Genomic DNA, 26,158 nt, shown 5'->3' with positions numbered 1-26,158 from the left:
CTTGCACTTTGGGGCCATTATTAAGTAAAAAAAGGTTACTTGAACACAAGCACTGCAGTACCTCAACTGTTGATCTGATAGCCAAGATGGCTACTAAGTGACTAATGGGTGGGTAGCATATAGAGTGTGGATATGCTGGACAAAGGGATAGTTCACATCCAAGGTGGGATGGAGCCGGACGGTGCAAGATTTCATCTCACTACTCAGAACGGTGTGCAATTTAAAACTTATGAAATATTTATTTCTGGAATTTTCCATGTAATATTTTTGGACTGCAATTGATGATGGATAAGGGGGCCTATGCAGTTCAGAAGATCCTAATTGGGCTAGAATATTTGAAAACAGCATGATAAAATCTAACTGGAATTAATGTAGCTTGTATTATTAGGTATACAAATAAATCATAATTCAAAATAAAAATACAAAAAAAGAAAGAAATTTAGGATGAGAAAGATCTAATTGAGCAGCAGCTCAGATGTTTATCAGATCATCACCACTACTGTGTGAAAGCTGCTTAAAGCTAACGCACTGGAAAGCTGCATAGAAGAAACGCAGGTCTAAATAAGGCTGGTTTTTAGTTCCCATATTTTGTAGTAGCCAGTCCACATTTGAAACGTCACGACAAGTGGAATTCTGAGGAACAAATAAAAGGTAACAACAAGAAGGAATAATTGAAGGGATTAAAGATGTTTTCTGAAGAAGAGAAAGCCTATAGATACACTAGAAATCGTCCCATGCTTAAGAGTTTTCAATTAGAAGTGGTAGGGTACACTTAGTCTGTTTGCCAGAAGGCACTTTTTTGAGGAAGGAAGGGAATCATAGATCTCTTTGAGAATCTGATAAAGCATGGGCCCTCCCCCTCAGGAAAAAAATACACACACATACACGTTTTTCAAAGAGTTTCGGGGAGGTCTAAACCAGATTAAGAGCCTCTAGCTGAGAAGTTATAAGGTCCCAGGTTTCCATATCTTATAAGAAACGTTTTCTCCCTCAATATCTAAAGCAATACTCCTGATCAGGGAAATTGGTAGAAGAATTTCTACCCTGGGCAGAGGGAGTGGGAGGAGAGTCTGGAGCCGGTAACCCATAGAGTCCCTCCCAATTCTAGGATTCCCTAATCTAAAAGGAATTTTTGGATAATTCCATAGTGTTAAGGAAAATATTTAAGATATTATTTGTTATTGTCATTCACAGTGCAATTTTAGATACAAACAATACCCATTACACTCCGGTAACTGAAACACGGTTAACACAAAGGTAATCCAGGCACTAACATAACTTACTAGACATATGTGAAAAGGATTTTATTCACTAGATGCACAACTACAATGGAAGCAGGTATATAAATTATTTCTCGTATTACAGTAAAATATTTCTTTCCACAAGTTGCCTTTTAAAAAACCTGGCTGCACCAGGGTCATGGTAGCAGAAGCCCTCCAGCATTTGCAATATAAATTCTTGTTTTGTATTTGGTTACAAGGATTTTTCTAAGCGGTTAGAGTATGTCATCATCATAGGGCAGACCTATGAGTTATATTATTAGTAGCATTACATAATTTCTACATTATGGGGTCTATGTTCTAGGTAACTCATTGCTATCTAAACCTGAAGAGCTTTTCTACACATAAACGGGAGGAAAAGAAGTGCATCTCCATTTTAATTCTGCCCTTAAAGAGAAGTAAGCAAGTCAAAATACTTGAGAGTGATGCTTATTTCTTTAAGACTGAGGTTCTCAAAAATCCTAAGTAAGAAAAGCATTCTATTAGTCTTTTGAGAAATATTCTAAGATTTTGCTCAAGTTCCTTCTATTTAAATTCTTACTAATAGTTCTGTTACTAATACCGAAAGAGCCCCAATCCTGAAAGAATTACAGACACATTACACTCGATATATATATTTGTTTCCTATCTACAATCACATAAAACTATAATAAGGTTTTATAAATGCCTGTTGGCAATGCACAGTGCTGCTGCTTGGAAACTATTTTCATAATAAGTAAGTGTCCAAAAGGGCTGCAAGTCTTAAGGAGAAGCTGTTTTGTGTGTGTATGTGTGTGTGTGTGTTATTAATTTGTTTATGGAACCCCAGTGATAGACGTTACTCACTTAAAAGCCCCATCTTTATTATTGTTATTTTTCTATTGGAGCTGAAAAGCAAGGTATTATTGCATCCCTTCATTCCTTGGCTTTCTTCAATTTCCAATGCTTTAATTTCCCATTCGAATCAATTCTCAAAATGGAAAAAAAATCTGCCATCAATGGTAGACTCTAAGTGACATGGAGGGCTCATTTTTTTTTTCTAGTTCAAGTAATAGCCTTCCAGAAAAATATTAATGACAATGAACCTATTTTCTATACAAAGGATTGTCAAATTCCAACAAAATCTGTCATATTGTTTTCTTAGCTCTCAACCAAACAAGACATCCAGACATTAAGGGGCCATAGAGAATGTTAGAGGTTAGTTTTAGATTATACTTTCTATCTGCTTTAGCTGTAAATACAGCTGATGAGGAGAATTTTATAGGACAGTGGTTCTCGGACTTTAATGTAGAATGCAATAATCAGGAAGGCTTATCAAAATACAGATTGCCAGGCCCCATATCCAGAGTTTGTGACTCAGTCGGTCTGGGGTGGGGTCTAGTAAGTCGCATTTCTACCAAGTTTCCTGGTGATGCTTTTGTTGCCAGTCCAGGGACCACGCTTTGTGGAACCCCTGGTACAGAAGATTCTCTGATATATAACTGGTTGCAACACACTATTTCCTTTATTAATTCAGATTTTCATGGCTAAGGTTTTTGAAGCATACTCTAGACCAGACCTTAAAATGGCAGATGGCTTTCCGTAGCTTCAGAACCCATTTAAGCCACATCCTTCTCTAACTATCCTGTGGAAAATATTAGTAAAGACTGCAACCCTCTTCTGGAAGAAGAAATCAAGCTGTTTCTTGAGTCCCTCTCCCATTTTCTTTAAATCTCTTAGTATTTGGAGTGAAATTCGAAAGGAAAATGGTTCATAAAACCTATCTGGAAGGAGTGGCTCTATCAGAAAGAAGATTGGCATACTCACCAGAGAGGAAATATACCCAGTCGTGTGGTGATAAAAACCATGGCAAACATGACAAACAGAAGATCACAAACTTTCTGAAACTTTGCATAATTTGCCATTTTGGCAGCCTATGAAAGGAAGGAATGCAACATATTAATTTAGTTAAACTGATAAATGAAAAGCTTCTTTCAATATGCATGAGCCTCCTTTAAGATATAACTTACCAGATGCATAAAACTGCCTGCTACTTTGAAATCTCATGTATCATGCATCAGTATTTATAAATTACCCATAAGTCGAGTGCAATGCAGTATTAGCCATAAGTAGAACTATTGACTGTCACAGATTTAATAAAATATTCAGGAACCTGAAAAATTCAATTATATGGTTGATTTCAGGAAAACAGAAAAATAAGAAAATTCTTGCATTTTAGTTGATATTAGCAAACCAAAGTCACCGAAACAGGAATTTGGCATTAACAAATCTAAAATAGAAACTATTAGATAATCCTTCAAACCTTTAATGAGTCCTAAACACTAAGGCCACAAACTTTATACAAAATATATGGAGACCTTTTGGATTTTTTCTCCTTTCTACTTAGAATTATAGGTTTTCCTTAAACAGCCATAAGGAATATTCTCAGGAGACAGTTTCTTGGCTTATTCTCACAAATTTAGAAATGAATAATGTGTCAAGATCATGTTATTTCAATGAATCCATTTAAGTATGATTTTCAAAATTACATTAATGGGTCATTTTCTATATAAAGTCACTAACGTTCAAAGTGTCTGTGAGAAATATTCCAATAATTTATAATAGTGATTTAAATGACCACTTTTTGTATTACAAATTAGTCTAGGGAAAAAAATCACATCCCTTTCTCTATCATCCACTTTTAAAAAATTGAAGTATAGTTGACATACAATATTCTACCACCTACTTTTTACAGATGATTCTAAGTAAAAACAGGTGACAGTGAAAACATTATTTTGCTTGATCATCTTTTTTTACATTTTCACGTACAATTCACAAGCACCCCCACACAGGGTTATAAATTGAAGATGTCTTCTGAATTCATAACATTATTTTCTACTTGGAAAGTTAAATTAGCTGAGTCAAAGTTGAGAGGATTGTTGACAGTATCCACAGAAGCTGTAATTTAATAGCTTTATGTAAAATACGAAGCTGTGAGAGAAATGCATTCCTAAGGGTAAATATCTGTTAACTGAGTGGAAGTCAAGATTATGAACTTTGAATTTCGTGAACACTTTGGGTGTGACACCGCAAATTATATTAAGAAAGAGAAGAAGCCTCTCTGTCTCCTTCTGGCTAAGTGAACCATACAGTTGTTCGTTTATATTCACTCACCAGCATTCAAGAAAAAAAAGCATGAAACATTAATTTTTCTAAAATGTCTAAGCCATAGATCCCACTTTGAAGAGCTGACAGTCAACATATCTCATTATTTGGATATTCTTGAGTACTATTTTATAACGTCATCAAAAAGAATCCATTTGATGAAGAACATTTGCTTTTAAGCCACATGACTGGGATTCCTGGATTATTTTTCTTTTCTGGATAAAAGTGGTAGACGATGATTCAATCAACATTTTCTGAACCATGGCTCAGCAGAGCATCATGCCAGCCATTTCCATAGAGATTAAAGTTGGCAGATTGTATAGTATTGATTTCAAAACTGTAGATTGTTGTATAAAGGTCTACTTTCGACTATTCTTAGGATTTAACCAAATGGCAACTGATTTTCAGGGGATTGCCCTTATACTAATTATATTTTGCCTTTAAAAAAATATGCAGAATAGAGTCTAGCTTGAATCACTTAAAAATCATAGCACCAAACTATCATCTGTCATATCTAGCCCATTAGGACCATTTTTTTTGTTTTTTCATAACCTTATAGGGACCAGAGTGTTTAACAAAGTGCCGTATATACTTCAAATCTTGCTTAATTGCCTTTACAGTAGATTCAGTTTTATGGTGTGGGATTTGTGCTTATATTGCAATAACACATCATTATTGGAGGGCACCTCTATTCTATATTCACAGTGATAGTAAATGCTTCAAAGAGGCAGAACTGTGGGCCAAAGGGATAAAAAATCAGAATACAGATTCTAAAACCCTTTTCTACAAGGAATTTGTACTCTGGTAAGTTGACGTTTGACTAGTTATACAAATTTGTTAGTATAAAGTGAAAAGATTTTCATTTAATTATATAACATTATTGAGTGTGTCTCTTCACAGGGGCCATAATTAAGAGTAAATATCACAAAATTTTCCTTGGGATTTTATCTTCTGAAATATGCTAAAAGCATTTTTCGTTTTCTATTTTTTTTTGCCACTTTAATAATTCTAAATGATGATGATTTATAAAGTTAATAAAAGTGCAACCAATATTTCCTCTTTTTATACTTACATGCATAGAAAACATAGTTTTTCTATGTAATATGCAATTTGTATATACTTTTCACTGTAAAAATACTACGGTAATATGTATATTGGCAATAAAAACTATGACTATTAATTAATTTCATCAGAATGTACATATCCCATTAATAACTAAACTGAGTTATATACACTTTCCAGATAAACCAGTGTGAAACTTATAACACCAGAAGCAAAACTTATTCAAATAATGAATTTCCTATTGTAAAGCAATCATTTTTTAAGTGTAGAATAGTAAAGGTTTTCATTATTCTACTAATAAAGAATGCTAACATGATGAACATTTTTTGTACAAAATTTTATATATTAATTTAAAGTCTCGCTTTCACCAATTTAACCTACAAAGAAACACTCTGCAGTTCAAAGCAGCAATATACTATCTTCCCCCAGCACCATCTAGCATAACACAAAAGTAATGATCTCGGGGACTTCCTGAATTCTTGCTTTTGTTTTCTTAAAGATGAAAGAAAACGTTTACCTCTAGAAGAGCATCAGCTGAATCGTGGAGACAGAGGACCAGGGTCCCTACTCGGGCCATATTGTTGACATATGAAAAGGTAATCAAGCAAATAGATACAAGGTGATGCAGGAACATAATGCCAAAGTCCTTGGGGAGGAAAAGACACAGCCATGTTAGGGCTTAGTGGTATCACAACATTTCCATTCATCTATTCAACCATTCAACCAATACTTGCTGAGGCTCTTTATGGGCCTAGCACTGGGGATACTAAATGAAGAAGATATAATTCCTATTCTCTTGGAGTTCACCATATAGTGGGAGAGACACATAGGAGACCCGTGACTATGAAGAATGTGATAAATGCCAGGACTAAGGCCAGATTATAAAGAGTATTTTGTACGAAGCCAAGGAATTTGAAGCTATGGGAGAAATTGACACAGGATTTCAAGCAAAGAAAGGCACTACTTGGATTAGTACCTTAGGAAAATCTGTTGGGTAACAGTGCAGGTCAAACTGGACCACTTCTCTGACTACTAGTGGCTAGGGATTCTGCATCCTTCTCTGAAATATGCCCAGTGGGATGTTAAAATAAAAATCCTAATATGTTGGCTTTTCTGATGGGTCCTACACAAACAAGCACTGAATTTTAGCCATTATCTGTCCACAGTCATTAGAAAAAACAAACTGGATAAACTAATGGTAAATTGGCCATCCTTATTTTGATCAGCTTCAAGGGAACTACTTCTGGTCCGTGCGAAAAGGTCATCTTTCTCTGATACTAATTTATCTCCTTACCATCTAGACATGGTTTGTTGCGATTTAGCATTTCTTTTGCTGAGAAATATAGTCTCTCTTTTACTAATATTTTTACTCTCATTTAATCTATATTTCTACCAGAGTAAACTTGAACTTCTCTGGGATGTAAATACCAGGATTGGCTGTAACAGTGATCTACTTGAAGCCTTGGAGAAAGAGAACTACTCCCCTACAGACCATTCATGGCAAGACAAATCAGCCACAATGAAAAACATATCATGAACTGAAAGAGAGAGAAAGAGAGCAAGTGTGTGGGCACACACACCCTCTTTATTCAGCAGCTATTGATGTCATACAGTTTGGGGTTTGAAAGGTCAACTTCAAAGACTTTTAAATAGTTTTAAAACATTTAGACAATGGTCTTTGTTTAGATCCTGAACGTAAGTAATGATAATCCATAAGTAATGAAATATTGCTATTAGGTCCTTTTACCATTTATTTGATTGTATAGTTTCCATGTTGAAAAAATTTCCAAATACTTGATCTTCAACTTATATAACTTGAACCTACAAAGCTATGGATATTTCTACTTTTCAAATTCCTATGATACAGACGCTCTTAAGAGCATCTTTTTATGTTTTATAAAATCAAGCTTTAAATGACAATCATGAAATAAAGTTAAATGTGTATGTTTAAAAAAAATGTTTAAACGGTTCTGTGTATACTTTGGTGACCTTTTCCAGAGGTTTTTTTTTCTGCCTTGGAAAGTGCCAAACATTTATTGATAACCATACATATTGATTTATTACTAGAATAAACAATGTATTAGTTTCCTAAATAAGGTTGGATAATTTTAAAAATTAAATGCAACTATTTCTCTTATTTTCAGTTAACCTAGTCTTCAAATCTCCTATGTTGCATTGATGGTGGCTATCATTGTTGGAAGAATCATCTGTCTTGCATCAGTTAATTCTAACTCCCCACAGAACTGCAGAACTGAGTCTTGCAAACTCCTGCACCTCTTGACTTCCCACTATGCTTTTTCCTCCATAACCACATTCCCATCTAGTTCTCAGCTCAGTGGCAGAGGAAATGATGACCACGGTCTGAGTTGAATGAGTGATTATGTACAGACTCAACTGACCAGTTTTACCTACTTCTCCTAATTTTCTCTGATGTTTTTGTAGTTTTTAGGATTTTCCTAAATCATTAAAGTTGGACAATACCAAAATGCTTTAGGTATATAATAAAAATTTTTCTGATAATGTTTTCCACTACAAGATGAAACCTCTTCTCTCTAGGCTGTTACCAGAGATTTACCAGGTTCCATTACCTCGAATACAGTGTTCTACCAGACAATAGATACTTCAAAACAGTGGATCAATTAAAGTGAGATAACCTATCAACTGATATATTAAACTGTTTTCTAAACATAATTAAATGAAGACATACAGCACTTAATTCAACAGTTCTAGGAGTTTCTGTTTGCGGGCACTGAATACACCGTGAGATTTTAAAGTCTAACTAGCTGAGCACCTAACCAGAACACCACTTTCTACATTTCCTATTGTTCACCCTTGAATGATTGCTCTTGATTCTCTGAAAGAGAACAAGAGTTTTTCTCTATTTAATTTTTAAGTGAATAAATATAAATTGATTAAAACACTTCTGGAGGATTAGGACCATTTTATAATTGTTTCCTAATTCGTATCTGATAATAAACGTCAATAAACAATAAACACCCTTGGCAATATAGCAAGGCTCCCCTAAAAACAAAAGCCTTGTTTTTCAGACAAAGTTTGCTTTGTGAAGATGATTTCTGCATATAAATCCCCTGGTCCTAGAAAACATTTATTACTGAGGGGCTCAGAGTTATGCCCACAGCAGAAGACCAATTTTTATTATACTGTCAAATCTGTATGAATATGAAAAAAGCATGAATAATGGAGTTTTTGTTTTTTGCATTTCTGCTTCAGAAAGCATTATACACAGTGAAATACCTTTAATAAAAGTCATACAGTCGTTATTTTGTGTGTAACTCACATCTCACCCTGACATTTTTTTTTTTGAGTAAGCACTGAATCTGCTCCAAATAAGGGTTTTTAAATAAACAGTCAATTTAAACTTTATCAGTGCAGGGTAGGAAACTCGAATCCTCATGTTTCTTACTGCTCAAAGTGACTGGTGTGTATAGAAACACAGGCCTGGCTGCAGGAAATTTAGCATCTTGGTTGATAATGTTTTCCTGCAATCTTGGGAGCAGCAATTAGGCAGAGACATTGTGATTTCTTGTTGGTCTTCAGATGGAGACAGATCCCAAAGCTCTTATTCAAAACAGGATGGTCTGGCTGCCTGCTTCAGTGGTGTCCCCAACCTCCTGCCAGTTTGCCATATTGTTTCAGGACATGTTCACAGCCATCATCAAAGCGTCCTTCTATGTTTCCTGCCTGATATTTACCCCGACCTCAGCCCTCATTCCAGTGGCTTCCCCTATGCTAATTAGCAGAGGCAGAAAAAATAATTAGATGTGGTCTTGACTCAAATTCAATTAGAAGAAGTCTGAAATGAAAGAATTTAAGGAAGAGCCATCCATTTTAATACCAGAAGCTGGTAAGATAATGCTGCTTATTGCCTTATTACATTTCTGGACGACATTTAGAGAACCTAGAAGATAGTCCATCCCAGTTTGTTCTGTGTCGCTTCCGCATCAGAAACTCCGAGGTGCAGATAAAATTTCAGCTACTTGGGCTCCATCCCCAACTACGTGAATGAGAATCAGCATCTTTAGCTCAGTTCTCCAGGGGAATTTTATGCACAATAAAATATTAGCAGCAAAAGGCCAGAGGGATCAAGCTCTCATTAAGATAAGAACATATGATGTTCTACATGATGGAACTCCATTTGCATTGATCAGCCTGCCTAGAGTCTTTGAAATAATATTCTGTCTTCAAGAGGCACCAGAAATTCATCTCGATGTGCATGTTTTCATGAAAGCAAAATTAACTCATTTCTCATTAAGAAAACCCACCAGAAACAACAAGAAATTGTTCTCTAAATTTCCATTTGCTGGATAAAGTATTAATAATTTTATGCTGTTTCTTTTGGGAATAATCTTTGCAGCAAGTAAAGAAGAGCAGTGGTGAACCTTCTTAAGAAAGGAATATACTACCAAAATCTTAAGTGATGGCTGATTTAGATGTGCATGGATGTTGAAGAATATGAAATACCATATATGTGTAAGACAAAGAAAACACTCTTCTCTCGCAGATGCAAATAACATATATTAGCTTTCCCAAATTTAGTTTAATAAATAAAATTAATAAATACAATTGATAAACTTACAATCTAACATATGAATAGAAATCAAGTAATTAGCATCAGGTTACCCATTTAACAGATCTTCAAACTCTCTAGGAAACAGAAGTACAACAGCATAATTTAAAGCTGATTTCATTTTATGGCAGTTGCAGCAATAATAGAAATCTCTCGTTTCTATTTGTTTCATTTTTATAAAAAATAGTTTCCTCATTTGATCCTTCAAGGTGCATAGACATTAGTACAACTTTTAACAGAGTAACATGCTCTTTCTTCTAGAGATCAATTACAATCTTTCTATCTCATCACTTGGGATTTTGCAAGCTGGGGGTAAAACTCAGAATGAAGCTGGAGAGCATCATGGCTGTGCAGGAAGTGGACTTCAAGCACGCAACCTGGCAACGTGCAGGGGGGAGTGACCACTCAGGCTCCATCTCCACTCCAGAACAACACACAGATGGAGATGGGGAGGACTTCAGATAACGCTTATATATGCCAATAATAATTATAGTTAAATACCATTGAGGGAATCTGAAAATATTATAGATTGTCAATCTTGGGCTAAGGATGCTAAAGTCCTGATTAATAGCATATATATATTTATACACACACACACACACACACACACACACACATATATATATGACCTCTTAAAAAGCAAAGAAATGAGACAAAAAAACTGTTTAGGTCTCGAGACAATGACTAAAATGAAAGTATATTCAGGATGATTTATGGAAATCAGTTGATTTGTCCATATTAGGCAATTTGAGGAAAATTATACCTTTCTTTTACCAGTGCAGGACACAAAACATTCACATAATGTACGTGAATGTCAATGTCAATATTTGGGTATCTGCAATCTCCCACAGTTTATTCAGTCATTATATTTGTAACCGGCCTTGAATTTTGGCTCACTATAAAGAGAACCGGTTAAATGTGCCATTTAAAGAAAGGTGTTTCAAAAAACAGCGCTCTTCAAAACCTGTAACTAGAATTCACCTTCATGCCCATGTATGGCCTATGCACTCTAGGGTAAATATTTATGAGAAAAGTTGGAAAGGGATGAAAAAGTGTGATTTATTTGGGAAACGTTTGTTCGATTACAAAGCAGAGGAGTCCTGGCAGGAATGATTCAATTATCCCTTTTCTAAAATTCAATCCACGAATAAAAGCTCATTTACACTAAAACTAGAGTGAAATTTATTTCCACACTTTTTTCCAATAGACTTTCTTTTCCCCTTTTGGACTAAATATATATAGATTTAGGTCCTTGAGGGAGATAAGTGTCACATACAAACATTCTAAAAACAGTAAGTGTCGAGAAATTAATTGGTTAAAGACTTCAAATTTACTATTGTTACTATCAAAATGTTTTAAAAGTACGCACTGATGTGATTTAAATATCTACTAGCCATTCTCAAATCTGACATCCTCACTGTTCACCAAATATGTAACGTATTAGTAAATATAGAGCAACATCCAGGTTGCTCTACTTTAGAGCAGAGAAAGGCACACTATGGCCCCCAGGCCAAATCTGGCCCTCCAGTTGTTTTTGTAAATAAAGTTTTATTGGAACACTGCCACATCTATTTATTTAACTATCATCTATGGCAATGTGCTTGCTACAGCAGCAGAGTTGAGTAGTTGCAACAGAGACTACATGGCCTGCAAGATTAAAATATTTATTCTCTGGCCCTTTATAGAAAAGTTTGCTAACACCTGCTTTAGTGCCACGTCAAAGGGCATAATGGAAAACTCAGTCATATTATCTGAGATGTGGCAATTCCATAGTCTCATGGCCAGCTTCAGCAGCATATTTTCTTCAGATAAAGAATATGCAACAATTCATTTTCAAGGCTATTCTGAATTTATTAAATATTACTCTCAAAATTCAGATAAACTATATAAAAAAAGAGTCGTGGCAGGTGTTTCCATCAAAATTCTCATGATAAATTCTAACTACAACTTCAAGCTAATTTGAAAATCAAGGAGTTTCTTCACCAGCTTTTAAAACAAAAGCTGTGTTTCTAGATGCAATGTTACTTTCTCTACTGCTAGATGTGCCATAACTTTATAGCTTCTGAGAACATATATAAATGAAATAAAGAACTGCTGTATATTATCAGTGTTTACCCAGTCTTTCTCCTGTGTAACATTTATGGTACCATTTCAAGATTAAGAACTCATAATCTCATCCACTATGAATTATTTAGTTAATATTTAATCTTTAATTGGTTTTATTACTGTAGAAAAGGACACAATAAAATTTTATTTGTTCAATAGAAAATAGTAACATAGTGCCATCAATTCCCTTTCATTGTGCCTGGCCAGAGTATGGAACCTAATTCACGACTCTCTGGAGTTCTCCTTCATGCTTTCCTTTCCTCCTCCCCTCAAAAGCACACCCTCCAAATGCACTCTGCTTTCAAATGATGCAGATACTTTTCTTCATTATACAAGCATGGTTTTTTTCCTATTGAACTTTGGGTCTACGGAAGTTCTCCATCACTACAAGTCTTGCCAAATTACAAGCGCCAGGAGTTGGAGGCCTTTATATATACCTTCTGGGTTCTGTTAAAATTACTCTTGGCCCAGCCACACTAATTTGTACAGGTTTTTTTTTTTAGATTTTTTAAAATTTTTCCTTTTTCTCCCCAAAGCCCCCCAGTACATAGTTGTATATTTTCAGTTGTGGGTCCTTCCAGCTGTGGCATGTGGGACGCCGCCTCAGCATGGCCTGATGAGTGGCGCCATGTCCGCTCCCAGGATCCCAACTGGTGAAACCCTGGGCTGCCTAAGTAGAGCGTGAGAACTTAAACCACTGGGCCACGGGGCCGGCCCCAATATGTACAGCTGTTAATGCTAGACGGGTCTCTTCTGAGACATTTTAAATAGACTCAACACCACAGTCTTCAGTGATGCACAGGTTTACAGATTTTATTCTCCATTTTTTCTGCAATCGCCCTGAGGACAAAGGCCATAGCAACGCTTGACAATATCAAGTAAACCCATTCAGGATGAAAACATCCAGAACGGTCAGTAGGGGGCAGCCTGTGCTCAGCTAAAATAAGAAATATCCCAGGACTCAAAAGCCATAATCCTCATACTTATTGTAAAGTCCTTGAGGCCCCAAATGACAATGGGCAATCAAGGACTCAATTTTGTGGTTTAGATGGACGATGGAAAAAGTCTCCTTGGGCTCAACCATGTTTGGATGATGCTGCAAGTTGTCAGGAGCGGTTCAGAGGACTCTTCTTATTATCATCAGCCTTCTCCTCTCTCTTCTAACTCCTCTTCCTTCAGTTGCCTGAACTCCCACGCCCCTTCACAAACAGACAGAACACTACCTGCAGAATTCACTTGTCAAGTTTCTTCTTGCCCTCATGCAGGCCTCTGGCCTTTTCTCCAAGCCCCATTCCACTTTGACTGCCTGGTGAACTTCTATCTGTCCTGTGATTTTCCTACTAATTCTTAAGCTCCAAGGGTTCTGTCTGAAGTTGTGATCTATTCTTAACAGCAACTCCCTAAAGCAAGTACTGTTTGAACTCCATTTTACAAAGAAACTGAGGCACAGAGATGCTACTTAATTTTCCCAACATCACACGGTGAGGACAGGCTAGAGCCAGATCTGAACCGAGGTCTGTGTGACTCCAGAGCTCGGGCTCCCAACTATTTCAGGAGGCTGCTTCTGAGAAACCAATGCATGAGGAAGGACCCATGAGGAAGGAGGCAGCAGAGAGGACACTTTTGAAAACACATATAAGTGAGAGACTCGAACTAGGTGCACAAGAATAGGACAAGGTCCATTTCTATTTCTTCCTTTTTTTTTTTGAAGAGGTTAAGTTTTTTTATTTTATTGAGGTCACATTGCTTTATAACATTGTGTAAATTTCAGGAATACATCAAGGGTCCACTTCTAGAAGATAGGAGGAGAAGGGGGATCAAGAGGGAAGCTGCAGGGTTAGCCATGAGTGGAAGAGGCGCCTCTTAGGAGGCCAAAGGGAAGGATCTGAGAATGGTCTTTTTGTATCTACAGGGACAGAAACGGAGGGAATTCATGGAGTCAGAGAGACAGTTCGAGCTATAAGAAGCCAAAGTAGGTGTTTTCCCAAGTCAGCAAGGATGACTTGTGGGAAACTCCCCAGAGGAAGCTAAATGACTGACCCTCCCAGATGAAAGTAGATCCTTCCAAGTGCCAGTGGCATGTCCTGAGAGAGGGTGGGACTCCTGAAGCCTTAGACTCAAGGACCCAGAGCCCTAGACCAGCAGCACTGGGTGGGTCCTGGGTGTAACTCTCTGTATTGCAGCAAGGCTGTGGCCCTTTGCACCACATGGGAAGAAGAGGTTCCCGGCTGTCACCCTCCCACGTCCTGGACAGCAGTATGGACCACTGCACTGCCCCAGAGCTGTCCAGAGGTTGGTCATTTGACTGTGAGATCTAAAAATGCTTAAGAGCCTCTCCCTTGGCAAGGCACCTGGGAGTGTGATTTCCAGAGTAAGCCACTAGTTACGGCAGCCTTTGAATAAAATCCCATAAAACTGCCCCATGAAACATATTTCTTTTCCAGGCAATACTGTTCTATTGTTCTCCCAGCAGCCTGCACAGAGCACTGGGTTGAAATGCTTTGATCACAGGTGGTAGCTTATTAAAATGAGCTGCCTCTTCTTCCCTTCTTAGATGCTGAAGACACTGTACAGAGAAAGAAACAGGACAGAGGCCCAAGAATCGGGCATATCTGCCTCAGAAGAAATCTAAGCTTCAAGGGCAGGATATTGCTGCTCCGATCACAGTGGACAGAGAAAAGAGCAACTTGGCACCTCTATGAAAGAGAGGCTAAGTAGCCTGCCTGACTGTGTCTACAAGTAGTGTGAGGTTACACAGGGAGAATTCTCCATCATCCTCCCTCCCTCTCAGGATGATCAGGTATCAGCTAGCATGATTTTAGCTTTTCAAGCAAAGAAAGGACATGCTGATACAATCTGAGGCACTAGCTGAGAGTTGGAGTCATAGGAAAAACTTAAAATAATCTCAACAAGCAGTTCTCAAATGTTTTAGTCTCAGGACCCTTTTATATTCTTAAAAATTACTGAGGACACCAAAAAGTGCTCGTGTATGTGGGTTATATCTATCAAGATTTACCACATTTTAAAAAACCTGTAAAACACATTTATTCATTTAAAGTCCATGACATTAATTAATATAAATACTTTTATGAAAAATAACTACATTTTCCAAAATTAAAAAAAAATGGTGAGAAGAGTGGCATTGTCTTACATGGTTGGAAATCTCTTTGATGTCTGGTTAAGACAAGAGAGATGGATTCTTACAATTGCATATCCATTCAATCTGTTGCCATATGTTACTTTGGTTGAGGTATGTAAAGAAAATCCAGTATCACATAGTTGGAAAAGGGAGAAGTATCTTCATAGTCTTTTCAGATAGTTACGGATATTCTACTTTGACACTGTATCAAAACTTGACGTGGGGGATATTCTTAAAGGTTAGTTGCAGTCTGGAATTTAAACCATATCAATAAACTTTTCATATTCTGTTACATAAGATCCTTTGGTCTGTCTTAACCTTTGAATGGATCTTTCTCTCATGCATGATTTTGTAGCATGAGGTATTAGTCACTTTGAAAATAGTGGCTCACTGAGTTAATGAAACATTTCATTATGCAACGTTTTAAAAATCATATTTATTAATATCACTAGCAATTTCATGAGAAAAGTCTTTAAGTATAGAGATGCTATCAAGCTCTTGCTGGTGGCCACAAGTTTTCCAAAAATCTAATTTTTCCTTGAAAGCTTCAGTTTTATCATTGACAACAAATTGTCAATTGTTTTACTTGAAACAGTTTGACAAACTAACTCAGTTCATTTGTTTCAAGAAAATGTCTAGCAAATACACAGGTTGGAATAACCACAGTTTGTCATTCATTCTTTCAAGTAAAGATGAGATTCTATGGGGGAAAAAATGCAGCTAGTTCAGCTTGCAATGCAAAGCACTAACTGCAGGTGATTTTTCTTGAGACATTACTGTAGATTGTTATGTAGAAGTTTTTATGCCTACTTCTCATTTTTAGAAATGTATACTCAAGAATAGAGATTTAATAAAATTATCACTTTTCACTGCTTCATCAAGAGTATTCTCAAGTGAAACTGACATTTCTTCTTCCTGCAAGCATGTGGCAGTGAAGAATACAATGATTACTAACATAGTTTGGTGTCATGGCCAGCAATTTTCCACCATTACCTTTGCACCATCAGTGCAAATTTCAACATACTGAGAAAGGCAAATGACATCTTAGTATTATCATGAAGACAGTTTTGACCTTGCAGATCTCCTGAAAGGTTCTCAGGGATCTCCAAGTGTCTGCAGACCACACCTTGAGAACTGCTGATCTAGACAAATTATTTCCAAACACCGTTCTAGGAAATGATGATTAGTCATATTATTAATAATAGCTGTACTAGTCAGATAAGCTAGATTACATGGCAAAGCCTTTCAAATCTCAGTGGTTTAAAACAAAGGTTTATTTCTTACTCACTGCATGTCACCACTTAGCTGGCAGGGGCAAGGGGGCACGCTGTTCACCACAGTCACTCAGGGATGCAGGCTGATGGAGCAGCCTCCATCTCAAATGCTACCAACCGCTGTACTACAGGGGAAAAGAGACTCTAGAGGGTCTCATACCAGCAATTAAATACTCCAGGCCAAAAGCAACTCGAGTCAGTTCTGCTCACAGCCTGCCAGTCACATGGCCATCCATCCCACCACAAGAAGGGGCGTGGCTGAGAAGTACAATCCTCCCTGTGCCTGAGGATAGAGAGCTGGCACTATCTAGTGAACTGCATTAACAACTGCGGCAACAGCTAACTTTTATTACGTGCCCTGTACTATTATAACTGTGTATTACTTACTCACGCTCATGACACTCCCGTGAGGTAGGTTACATGAACTCCATTCTTTGGATCAGGAAACCAAGGCATAGAGAGGTAAAAAGTAACTTACCCAAGGTCACACCAAATCAAACATGGTGCTGGGCAGGTGGACGTACTCCAGAGCCCATGCCTTTAACCTCTAAGCTATATTGCCCATAATTTTTCCCCAGTCAAGAACAAAATGAGAAAACTAAGAACTTTTTCATAATCCTCAATTTAAAGGATTGTCATTTATTACAAGGTGTCCTTTCTCCTTTAAAATGTCCTTTCCTTTATGAATTGATGGTAATAAGTGGTAGGTGATTTTAAAATTTTCTTACTAGGAAAAGTAAAAGTTTGGCAACCTTAAGTTAGTTTCTCTTCCTAATTATTTTTGTTAATTTTAATTGACCAAAAGTACGAAAATTTGTGACCACTACTTTCGGAGGTTTTTGTTTGTTTGTTTTGGGTTTTAGCACTACATTTTGATTCAACTGCATTTGGGTCATTATGAGCTAGGTACTGTTTTAAGCTCTATTTGTCAAGCAATGTACTAGATGGTTTCATGGACGTTATTTCACTTAATTCTATGCATACTGCTCCCTTATAAAAAGATTAAAGCATGCCTTTTTTTTTTTTTTACCCTAAAGCTAATTGAAGGAGGAAAGATCTGGAGGATGACAGGCCCCCAAAAGGTAGCTAAACCACTCATAGCAACGGATGCTAGTTATTCTCTGCAAAAGTTACTAGAGAGCAAATACAAGCCTGTCAAAAAGTGTCTTGCTAAACTTAATTATCATACTTCTCTCTGTTAAGAATCATTTACAAAACGTAGTTTTTCTCTCAGGTTAAAGACCAAAAGAGCAACAAGCTGAATTCACCATCTGGGCCCTGGAACTCGGCCATGGCTGATTTCCTGCAACGGCCTCCGAACACGAGCAGGGATCATTGGCCAAGGGCCCAGGCCTTCAAGCCAAACAGCAGCTTAGTTAAAAGGGACACAGGGCTTAGACACAAACAAGCTGTTCTGAGCTCCAACACAATTATGCTTATTAGCTTCCCTTGGAAAATTTTGATGTGCAGAAGAAATACTTACTGTGAACAGGTGCTAAAGGACAGAATTTTAACAAAAGTTAAGACTTGGGAAATGAAAGATGTTTCAAACGATGTTGAATACCAAGAATATACCTGTTGTTTTAATAAGATACCTTTACAATTTCTTTTTACAAAAGGGGGAAGGAAGAAAGGAAGAGAAGAAGGGAGAGAAGGGGAGAGGGATGGAGAGAAGAAAAAAGGGAGGAAGGAAGGAAAAATTGTCAAAAAGGTTGACATATCTTGGTAGCGCATAATAGAACATTTAAATTATAAGTCCATTATACCAAACTACTACAGCTTGGCTAGTCCCTTCCCTCTGGGAAGATTAATAGTATATCTCGTCACTGACCAAATGAGTACCAACCCTGGAAACGATCAGGAGAGAGGCAATGTGCTCTGTCACCACAGGATGAAAGGTTCTCCTCTCATTTTTAAACTCCAGACTCTATTTGGAATGAGAGCAATTAAGAAAATAAAAAAGATGGCAATACTAGGATGCTCCTAGAGGGGAAGAATTTGTGAATATAAAAGCCCTTTAGAAAGACTCATGAATTCATTAAGTCACAAAAAATAATTTCTAAACCTCATTTAAGGTACTGATTCTAACAGTTTGAGGCAGGCATTTGGATCCAATGTTTATAAATCCTGGTCCCTATTTGAAAATGGCTGTTCAAGCTCACTGTCATTTAATAGGGGAACTAAAGAAACACTTTTATAACCTTTTTATTAGTGACTCTATGAATAGCCTTCAGAAGTTAATTTCCATGTTGTGTTGTCAATGGGTGTCTTCAAACACCTCTATTCTATAATTAGGAAGCAGCCTGTTTTTAGAGGGTTTAGCTAATAGTTGCAGTACAGAAGGTGGGGAGTGTATTTGGCAGCCAAATATTCCATAAATCCTCACTTATGGCTGGGATGGCAGGTCTTCCAAGTGATAGACCAATGAGGAGGGAACCACCAGGGACCTGCTGTGAGAGTCAGCAAGATGTGAAGGAGAAAAGGAAAGTCTACAATTCACTAACGAGAGATGGCAACAGAGGAAAAGGCCTTCCTTACTAACCGGTACTGAGTAACGAGAATGTCTGGTAGTGACCAAATGCCCATTTTGTGCAAGAAACGAGAATAAGCTAGCTGCACCTGGAACGTCCAAACATACTCTGACCAGCTGAAGAAAGGACAGGTGCCAGATGTCTAAACAAGCTATGGGTGTGGACTAAGAAAAAGCATATAATTAATTTCTAAAAACTGACAATAGGTACAGGCCTGAGATCAATTCCATGAACCTCCTTGTAAAATTACCCCTTTCACAGTTTTCTACACTGATCCAAGATATGTTAAAACTACACAAAATGATACACTTCAGCCCTTGAAAATAATCCACTTACGATAACTATTAAAATAATGGTCATTTGGCTTAAAATAAAGAAGATTCTATGAGTGCTCTCGACTCACTGAAAAGACATGGTAAATGCATGATGAGAAAACTCAAGCAAGTGGAGGGCACTTGGCAACTTTTAGTGTGGGACTAGGCAATATCTTGCTAGGACTAGGCTCCTGGGAGTCAAGGACAGTTAGTCTTGATTTTATTAATCTCTTTAATTCTAGATGGCACCTCTATTTCTCACTAAGCAAAAGAGGAACCAATAAAATGGCAAAGAGCTGCAAAAGGCTTACTATCTTTAATGTCAGAAGCATGGCAAGGCAAGACAATGCAAGAATTGTGGACATGTCTGATCTAAGATGAATCACAGGACTTTGCTTGTTAAGCTTGGGCTCTAATTCATTCCCACGTTGCACAACCTTGAAAAACTTGTATAAGCTCCCTGTAGATCAATTTTCCCAACTACAAAATGTGAAAAATATTCAAACCTCCTCCTTCATCACAGAAGTGTTTTCTGTCACTACCTGGAAAAAATGCTCCTCAGAAGAAAATAAAATGCATACTATTCAGCCTTAAAAAGGAAGGAAATTCCGACACACGCTACAACACAGATGAACCTGAGGACATTATGCTAAGTGAAGTAAACCAAGCACAAAAGGACAAATATGGGATGGTTCCACTTATATGCACTATCTAGAGTAATCGAATTCATTGAGACAGAAAGTAGAACGGCTGTTGCCAGAGGCCCGGAGGAGGGAGGAATGCGGAATTGTTTAACAGGTACAGAGTTTCAGTTTTGCAAGATGCAAAGAGTTCTGAAAACCGGTTGCACGACAATGTGAATGTGCGTAACACTAATGAACTGTACACTTAAAAGTGGTTAAGACGGTAAATTTTATGTTTTCTATTTCTACCACAATTAAAGAGTTAAACAATCAGTAAAATGCACAATGAGCCTAGCACAGTCCCTGGCACATGGGAGATAATCAGTCTACAAGTACTGACTACGTGAATGAAGAAGGTTCCTCATATAAGACAGATGTGATCTAATTGGCATACCATCACTGAAGACTATTTAAACCTGGACAGAAATTGGCCCAGAGCGTTTGGTGCAATGAATAAAGGAAACACAAATTATGGGTGTCAAAGGGTTATCTGCTATGCCCAAGCCCTAGCCCTCAGAGGGACCATTGGCTTCTTCTGAGAATCGGACGACATATACCACATTAAGGCTGTGTGGCCACACAGGTCAGGAAAGGCAGCTTTTTGCCAGCCAAGTAAGCCACCGCTGTAGGATAGTGGAAGGAGCGTACCTGGGGAAAGACGATGCAGGTACGAGGGTCGTAGACTCGTAAGTGCTTTTCTGCTACCATTTGGATACCACTTTGCAATTTAGCCGATTACTGATCTAACCAAGAAATGATATATTGCAGCATTGTGCTCCATCATAATGCACAGTCCTGTGCACAAAGGAGCTTGGAAGATACCCATTAGCAAGTTAGAAGACATTCTAAATCTATTTATTCATTTACCCTAAACTTACTAATCCCCACCACAAGCAGGTACATTGATAGTCATGAGAGGAATAAAGATGAATAAATCTTGTTCTTCGCCCTCCATGTCTAGGAAAGGGAGAGATGCAGGTCACTATGCTGTTAAAAAAAATACAATATGGTAAGTACTGGGCACCTGTAAACTAAACACAGAGGAAGGTATGGTCAAAAACTTCGGGGAAATTGAATAAGGCTTCAAAGAAGAGATTACTTTTGTGCTAGTCTGGTCTGGGAGGAGGGGGAATAGAGATTATTCTAGCCACAGGCAAGGTCTTATTAAAAACAAAGATGCATGGGAAAAAATGAGTTTGAACAATGGTGAGAAGATATCTGTAGTTAGGACATACGTGTGTGTCAGGATGGGGGAGAGAGGGGGTGGGTGATAAGACTGGAGAGGTGGGTCTGAATCATTTTGACAACCCTAAACATCACTCTAAGTAGTTTGGCTTTGTCTTGAAGGTTTTAGAAATATAACTCTTAGGTGGCAAGTAGACAGGAATGACTATATAGACAGAGGACCATTTAGGAGGCTATTGTAAAAGGTTAAGAAAAGTAGAGAGGACTCAAACCAAATGTGTCAGTGACATTAAGCAAGTAGGTACAAGGAATGACAAAGAGGAAAGAAGAGCGAAGGAAAACCTCTAGCTTACGTGACTATTGGTTACAAGGTTTATTGGAGGGAGAACAAGACTATGGGAAGAGGAGATCTTTGGGAGGGGACACTTTTTATGTGAGGTTCAGTTTCCTCATTTATAAAATGAAGATAAATAAAAAATGATCCAACTGGATCTTGGAGTTGTGAGGATTAAATGATAAAATAAACAAAAAGAACATAATACTATTATTTATAAGTAGATTTGTAGAAGTATGGACCCGGAGAGAATCTGGGGCAGAAGAGAAACATTTTGGAGTCACTGGTAGATAAATTATGGTTGGTACTGCTAGAGAGTAGAAGCTTGATCATCCAGGGAGATGATGTCCTGTAATCCAGGACCAGACCCTGGCGTTTCACAAATATGCAGAGCATGGGGCACTGGGATGGAGGCCAGCAAAGATGACTTTGAAGGAATGATCCAAATATGGGAATCTGGAGAAAATAACGTCATGGAAAAAAAACAAGCAGTGAATAGCTAAAAGTGCCAATTCTGCCAGAAGCTGGTAGGATGAGAACTAGAATGAGTACGTTTAACACTCAGGAGGTCAAGAGTACCCTCAGCACAGGCTATTCCAGTGGAGGGGAGGGATGAAAACCAGAACACAGTTCATCTAGGAATGCATTTTCATGACATATTGTGATGTTAGACAACTCTTTAACTGGGGAAAAATTGCTTCTGTAGGGCTGGAACATTGAGATTTTACTTTCTCCCTGGAGCTACAAATACAATTTTGCTTCTTTATTTAATTTGGAGAACAGAGGGACTTGTGAATCAGACTGAGAGAAAATTGCTGTCAGGATTCATTGCTATATATTTTCATGGAGAAAAAAACACTAGGTTTTGAGGGAAAAGTGAAGAGACAATGGGAATAAAATACAAAATAGCACAAACAAAAGTAGAGAACTTTCTGCTATAATGTGCAAAGTAACGCTAACCCAGCACAGCTGGGAGAATAGAGGTGAGTGCCTCTGACGCTCTGCACCCATCTGCCAAGGGTCATTAAAGATGCACGTCAGCAAGCACTTTACAACATAACCACTCTTACCTTTCTTTTGATATCAGTGAACTGGGAAAACATTAAAGACCAATAAAACGACAGCTCCAGGATATAATAGTAGTGAAGGTCAGTTGTGAGCGGCTGAGGATCAAAGAAAAAAAAGGAAAGATTAATAGTTCATAGGAAATCCAATTTGTGCCCCAAACATCTCAAGCTCAGTGCTGAAAAGTGACATGGTCTTATGTCTCCATAAATTCCAGCCCCATTCTCTTTGTGTATAAGGGGGCTTTGAAGGATGCCTCTAATCCACAGCTTGATGGCATTAGCTTTGTTTCATCTCCAACCAAAAAAGTGTCAATCAGTATGAACATTTGGTACCCAATTCACCATACATTTTAACGATAACATTTATGGTTCTTTGACAGGAGCATCTGCAAGATTCCTTAGGCAACCTGAAAAAAAAACTTCTAACACATACACGAAAAGAATAACTCTGAACAACTCCTGTGAGATGCCACAGTACAGGGACATGGAAGGTAGGGGAAAGAAACTGGAGTGCTATATGGGTCACTGAGGCAAGGTTTTCAAGTCCTGCATTAATCAGAGCTTTCTCATTATTAGGAAATGTTCCATACATTGCACATTTCAAAAGAGATAATTCAAAAATATTTATTAAAAGATCAGAGGGACAAAGAAGCTGCCAAGAGATGCCAGTCTGGACACCAGCCAGGAAATCTGAGATCAAGTCCCAGCTCCACAGCTCAGTAGGTATACACCTTGGGCCTTAGTTTACTTATTGTAAAATGGAGGTGACATCTGCTGTACCTGTCTCAGAGGTCCAGAAATGGGGAGAGGCTCTGAGAGGCAGTAGAAGTCAGCAATGTTTATTTTGCATATAAATCCTTTAAAACAAAACAAACAGGGTTTTAAAAAAACATTTCAATGAGTTGTAACAAAATGTCTTGCTTTACCAGAATGAATGAAAGACCTTTGAAACATCACACAAACATGTCCACACTGCTACATACAAGGTAATAGTATGTAGGTAAATACAACTGAAATTTAAGTACTTTGTAAACCAATAGCAGCAAAACAAACGACTTTCATGAGAAGCTGGCATGCAACTACCAACTCTACTAACTTTAAGTATGGGCATCAAGGAGAACAGTTGTCCCCCTCATTGATCTTTGGCAACAAAACACACCAGAGGACAGGATGCTCTCCCACCAGCAATCATAAGCTCTGAGTGACAATGAGCATCAATGTGTTTATCCAGTTCAGCAGCACCCTGGAGAGAATCTATTTCCCACTGAATTGTCCTTTTAAAATTTGAAGGCATTAACCATGAGGGATGGATATTCGGGTCAGATGTAGGCCAGAAATGAAGTCTAGAAAGTGAGGCACTGGCTTCAGGACCCTTGGAGCCAAGGTTAAATTTCAGTTTTAATGAGATGCACTTACTGCCTGCATCCTGGGAAAATGCCACAGTGGGCTGTGAGGACAAGGGAGAGCACATCTAGAAACTGCAGAGTTCATAAGAGGATGTCTTATTATAATAACTACTGTAGTCATGGAGTGCTTTGCAGTTGACAAAGCTTAACCACCTGTTAACCTCTTTGACTAACCTCTTTGACTCTCATAAAAATCCTATAAAATTAGTACTATCGATTTCTAGATTGTATAGTTGACAGGAAATTGCTGTCAGTTAATTCAGGTTGCGAGGTACATCCCAGGTCTCACAGCTAGGGAGGCCCTGTGATTGCGATGCTGGGCTTCTCGTTGCCAACCTGTGCTCTTTATGACAAGCTATACTAGGTCCAACTGAAGGCAGCTTTATATTATTTTAAACTTAAAATATATATGTATACAAAAATTATTTATATGTAAGAAATACATATTTATATACAAAGAGTAATGTGTCTTTAATAAAACTGAAATAGACCGCTACCTCTTTCATCTAAAATTCAGTTCACTTATTTACTTAATATATATGCTAAAGATATAATAAATTCATTTCACAAGCATGCCTCATCTTTCAAAGTGCTTTTTAAGGCTTGAAACCAAATCTGAGCTGCAACCTAATATAGACACAGTTACCCACCAAGTGCTACAATTACATGCATAACGATTATATGCTTTTTACTTTTTTCCCCCCACACACAAAAAGAAAGCAGGAAATTTTTTTGTTATTACAATATGGAGTTTATCAAAGATGACCACCATTCACACAAGAGATTGTGAATCGGTCCTAGATTTTGGGAGCTATATGCTGAATTATTCATTGATAAGCAATGATATCTTATTAGTAGAAGATAATCTTGATCTGATTCCCCACAAATGACATCTTTCCTTTAATACTAATGATGTCTCCTATTTTTAAACATAACTGTATCTACCAGACCCTCAAACTTTTATGTTGAATCTATAGTTGTCTGTGAGACAGTCTGCAACTACATTTTGGGCCACTGCTCTAGCAACTAATTTTCTCAGAAATAAGCAATTTCTCAGCTCCAGCCATAAACGTGAAAGTTATTCCAGACTACCTTATAGCTACGAAGAAGAATGGGAATTACATTTCATATGGCATTTGTTTCAATGTCGTTCACATGACAGAATTTGTCTCATGAATGCAGTGCATTAGAACAGCTGCCACACTAACCTTCAAGTTAAGGTTTCTAGAAGGCTTTAATGTACTTTTATAAATAGAATGCTAGATATATATGGATTTTTCCACTCAGTATACCATTACAGGGCACAAAGAGAGCTGTAAATGACAATATTCCAAGTATTTAAGATAAACAGCAGTTGGACCTGAGAATTACAATTGTGTACAATACGTGATTGGTTTCAATGTTGCTTTAGTCTCTATCAGATAGCCCCAGAATGCTCAGCTCTCTCTAATCAAGACATGTTGCTTATTTACATTCTTTTATAACCTGAATAAACTACATGAAACAGATGGAAAGGCAAACTGGAATTCCATTTCAACATGTCCCTAGCCTTGAACTTGCCCAAGGAGTCTCCAGTGCCAGTCCTTACCCACTGTTCCCAAGCTGTGTGTAACAGAGAAGATGCAGAGCGTGTGCGCTTCTCATTAACCTTGTACACACCTCAAAATACACACATACAAAAGCCCAAATACCTCGAAAAAGACAATCCCAAAGAATCCCAGTCAAACTTAAAAGTCCAAATTGTTTATCATAATGTATCTCTCTATTTTATCACTAAAATATCTAGTTGCATTTGTTTCTCTTATATAACATCCCAATTGAACTAGAAATTTTTCAGCAAGAAATTTCTAGAAAAGTCCTAGATTTGATATTCACATAGTAACTGATCTGGGGACCACAACACTTGCTAACATTACTGAATTCATGGACAGAGGCAAAGATATGTCAATGGGCAGGGATCTGAAATGCTCCCTTTTGGGGATATGATTTTAATCTCATTTTCAATGATGCTTTTTTAGTCTACGTGTAATGGCACAAACCCATGTATCTGTGTTCATGGAAACGGT

The 26,158-nt window shown here is 37.6% G+C and overlaps 1 protein-coding gene across 1 annotated transcript in view; it reads right to left on the bottom strand.

The window, feature by feature from the left end:
* CERS6 (ceramide synthase 6) overlaps nt 1-26,158 on the bottom strand; it is a 300,927-nt gene that overhangs the window by 50,820 nt on the left and 223,949 nt on the right. Inside the window, exons 6-8 of the mRNA XM_046658899.1 lie at nt 22,690-22,782; nt 5,983-6,111; nt 3,066-3,172 (exon numbers count right to left, since the gene is read on the bottom strand). Coding sequence (XP_046514855.1) covers nt 3,066-3,172; nt 5,983-6,111; nt 22,690-22,782 — 329 coding nt within the window. The remainder of the gene's footprint in view (nt 1-3,065; nt 3,173-5,982; nt 6,112-22,689; nt 22,783-26,158) is intronic.

Source organism: Equus quagga, chromosome 4, assembly GCF_021613505.1.
Source record: "Equus quagga isolate Etosha38 chromosome 4, UCLA_HA_Equagga_1.0, whole genome shotgun sequence".
Taxonomy (NCBI): Eukaryota; Metazoa; Chordata; class Mammalia; order Perissodactyla; family Equidae; genus Equus; species Equus quagga.
Note: the sequence above shows the minus strand (reverse complement) of the source record. Positions and strands in the feature narration are given on the sequence as shown.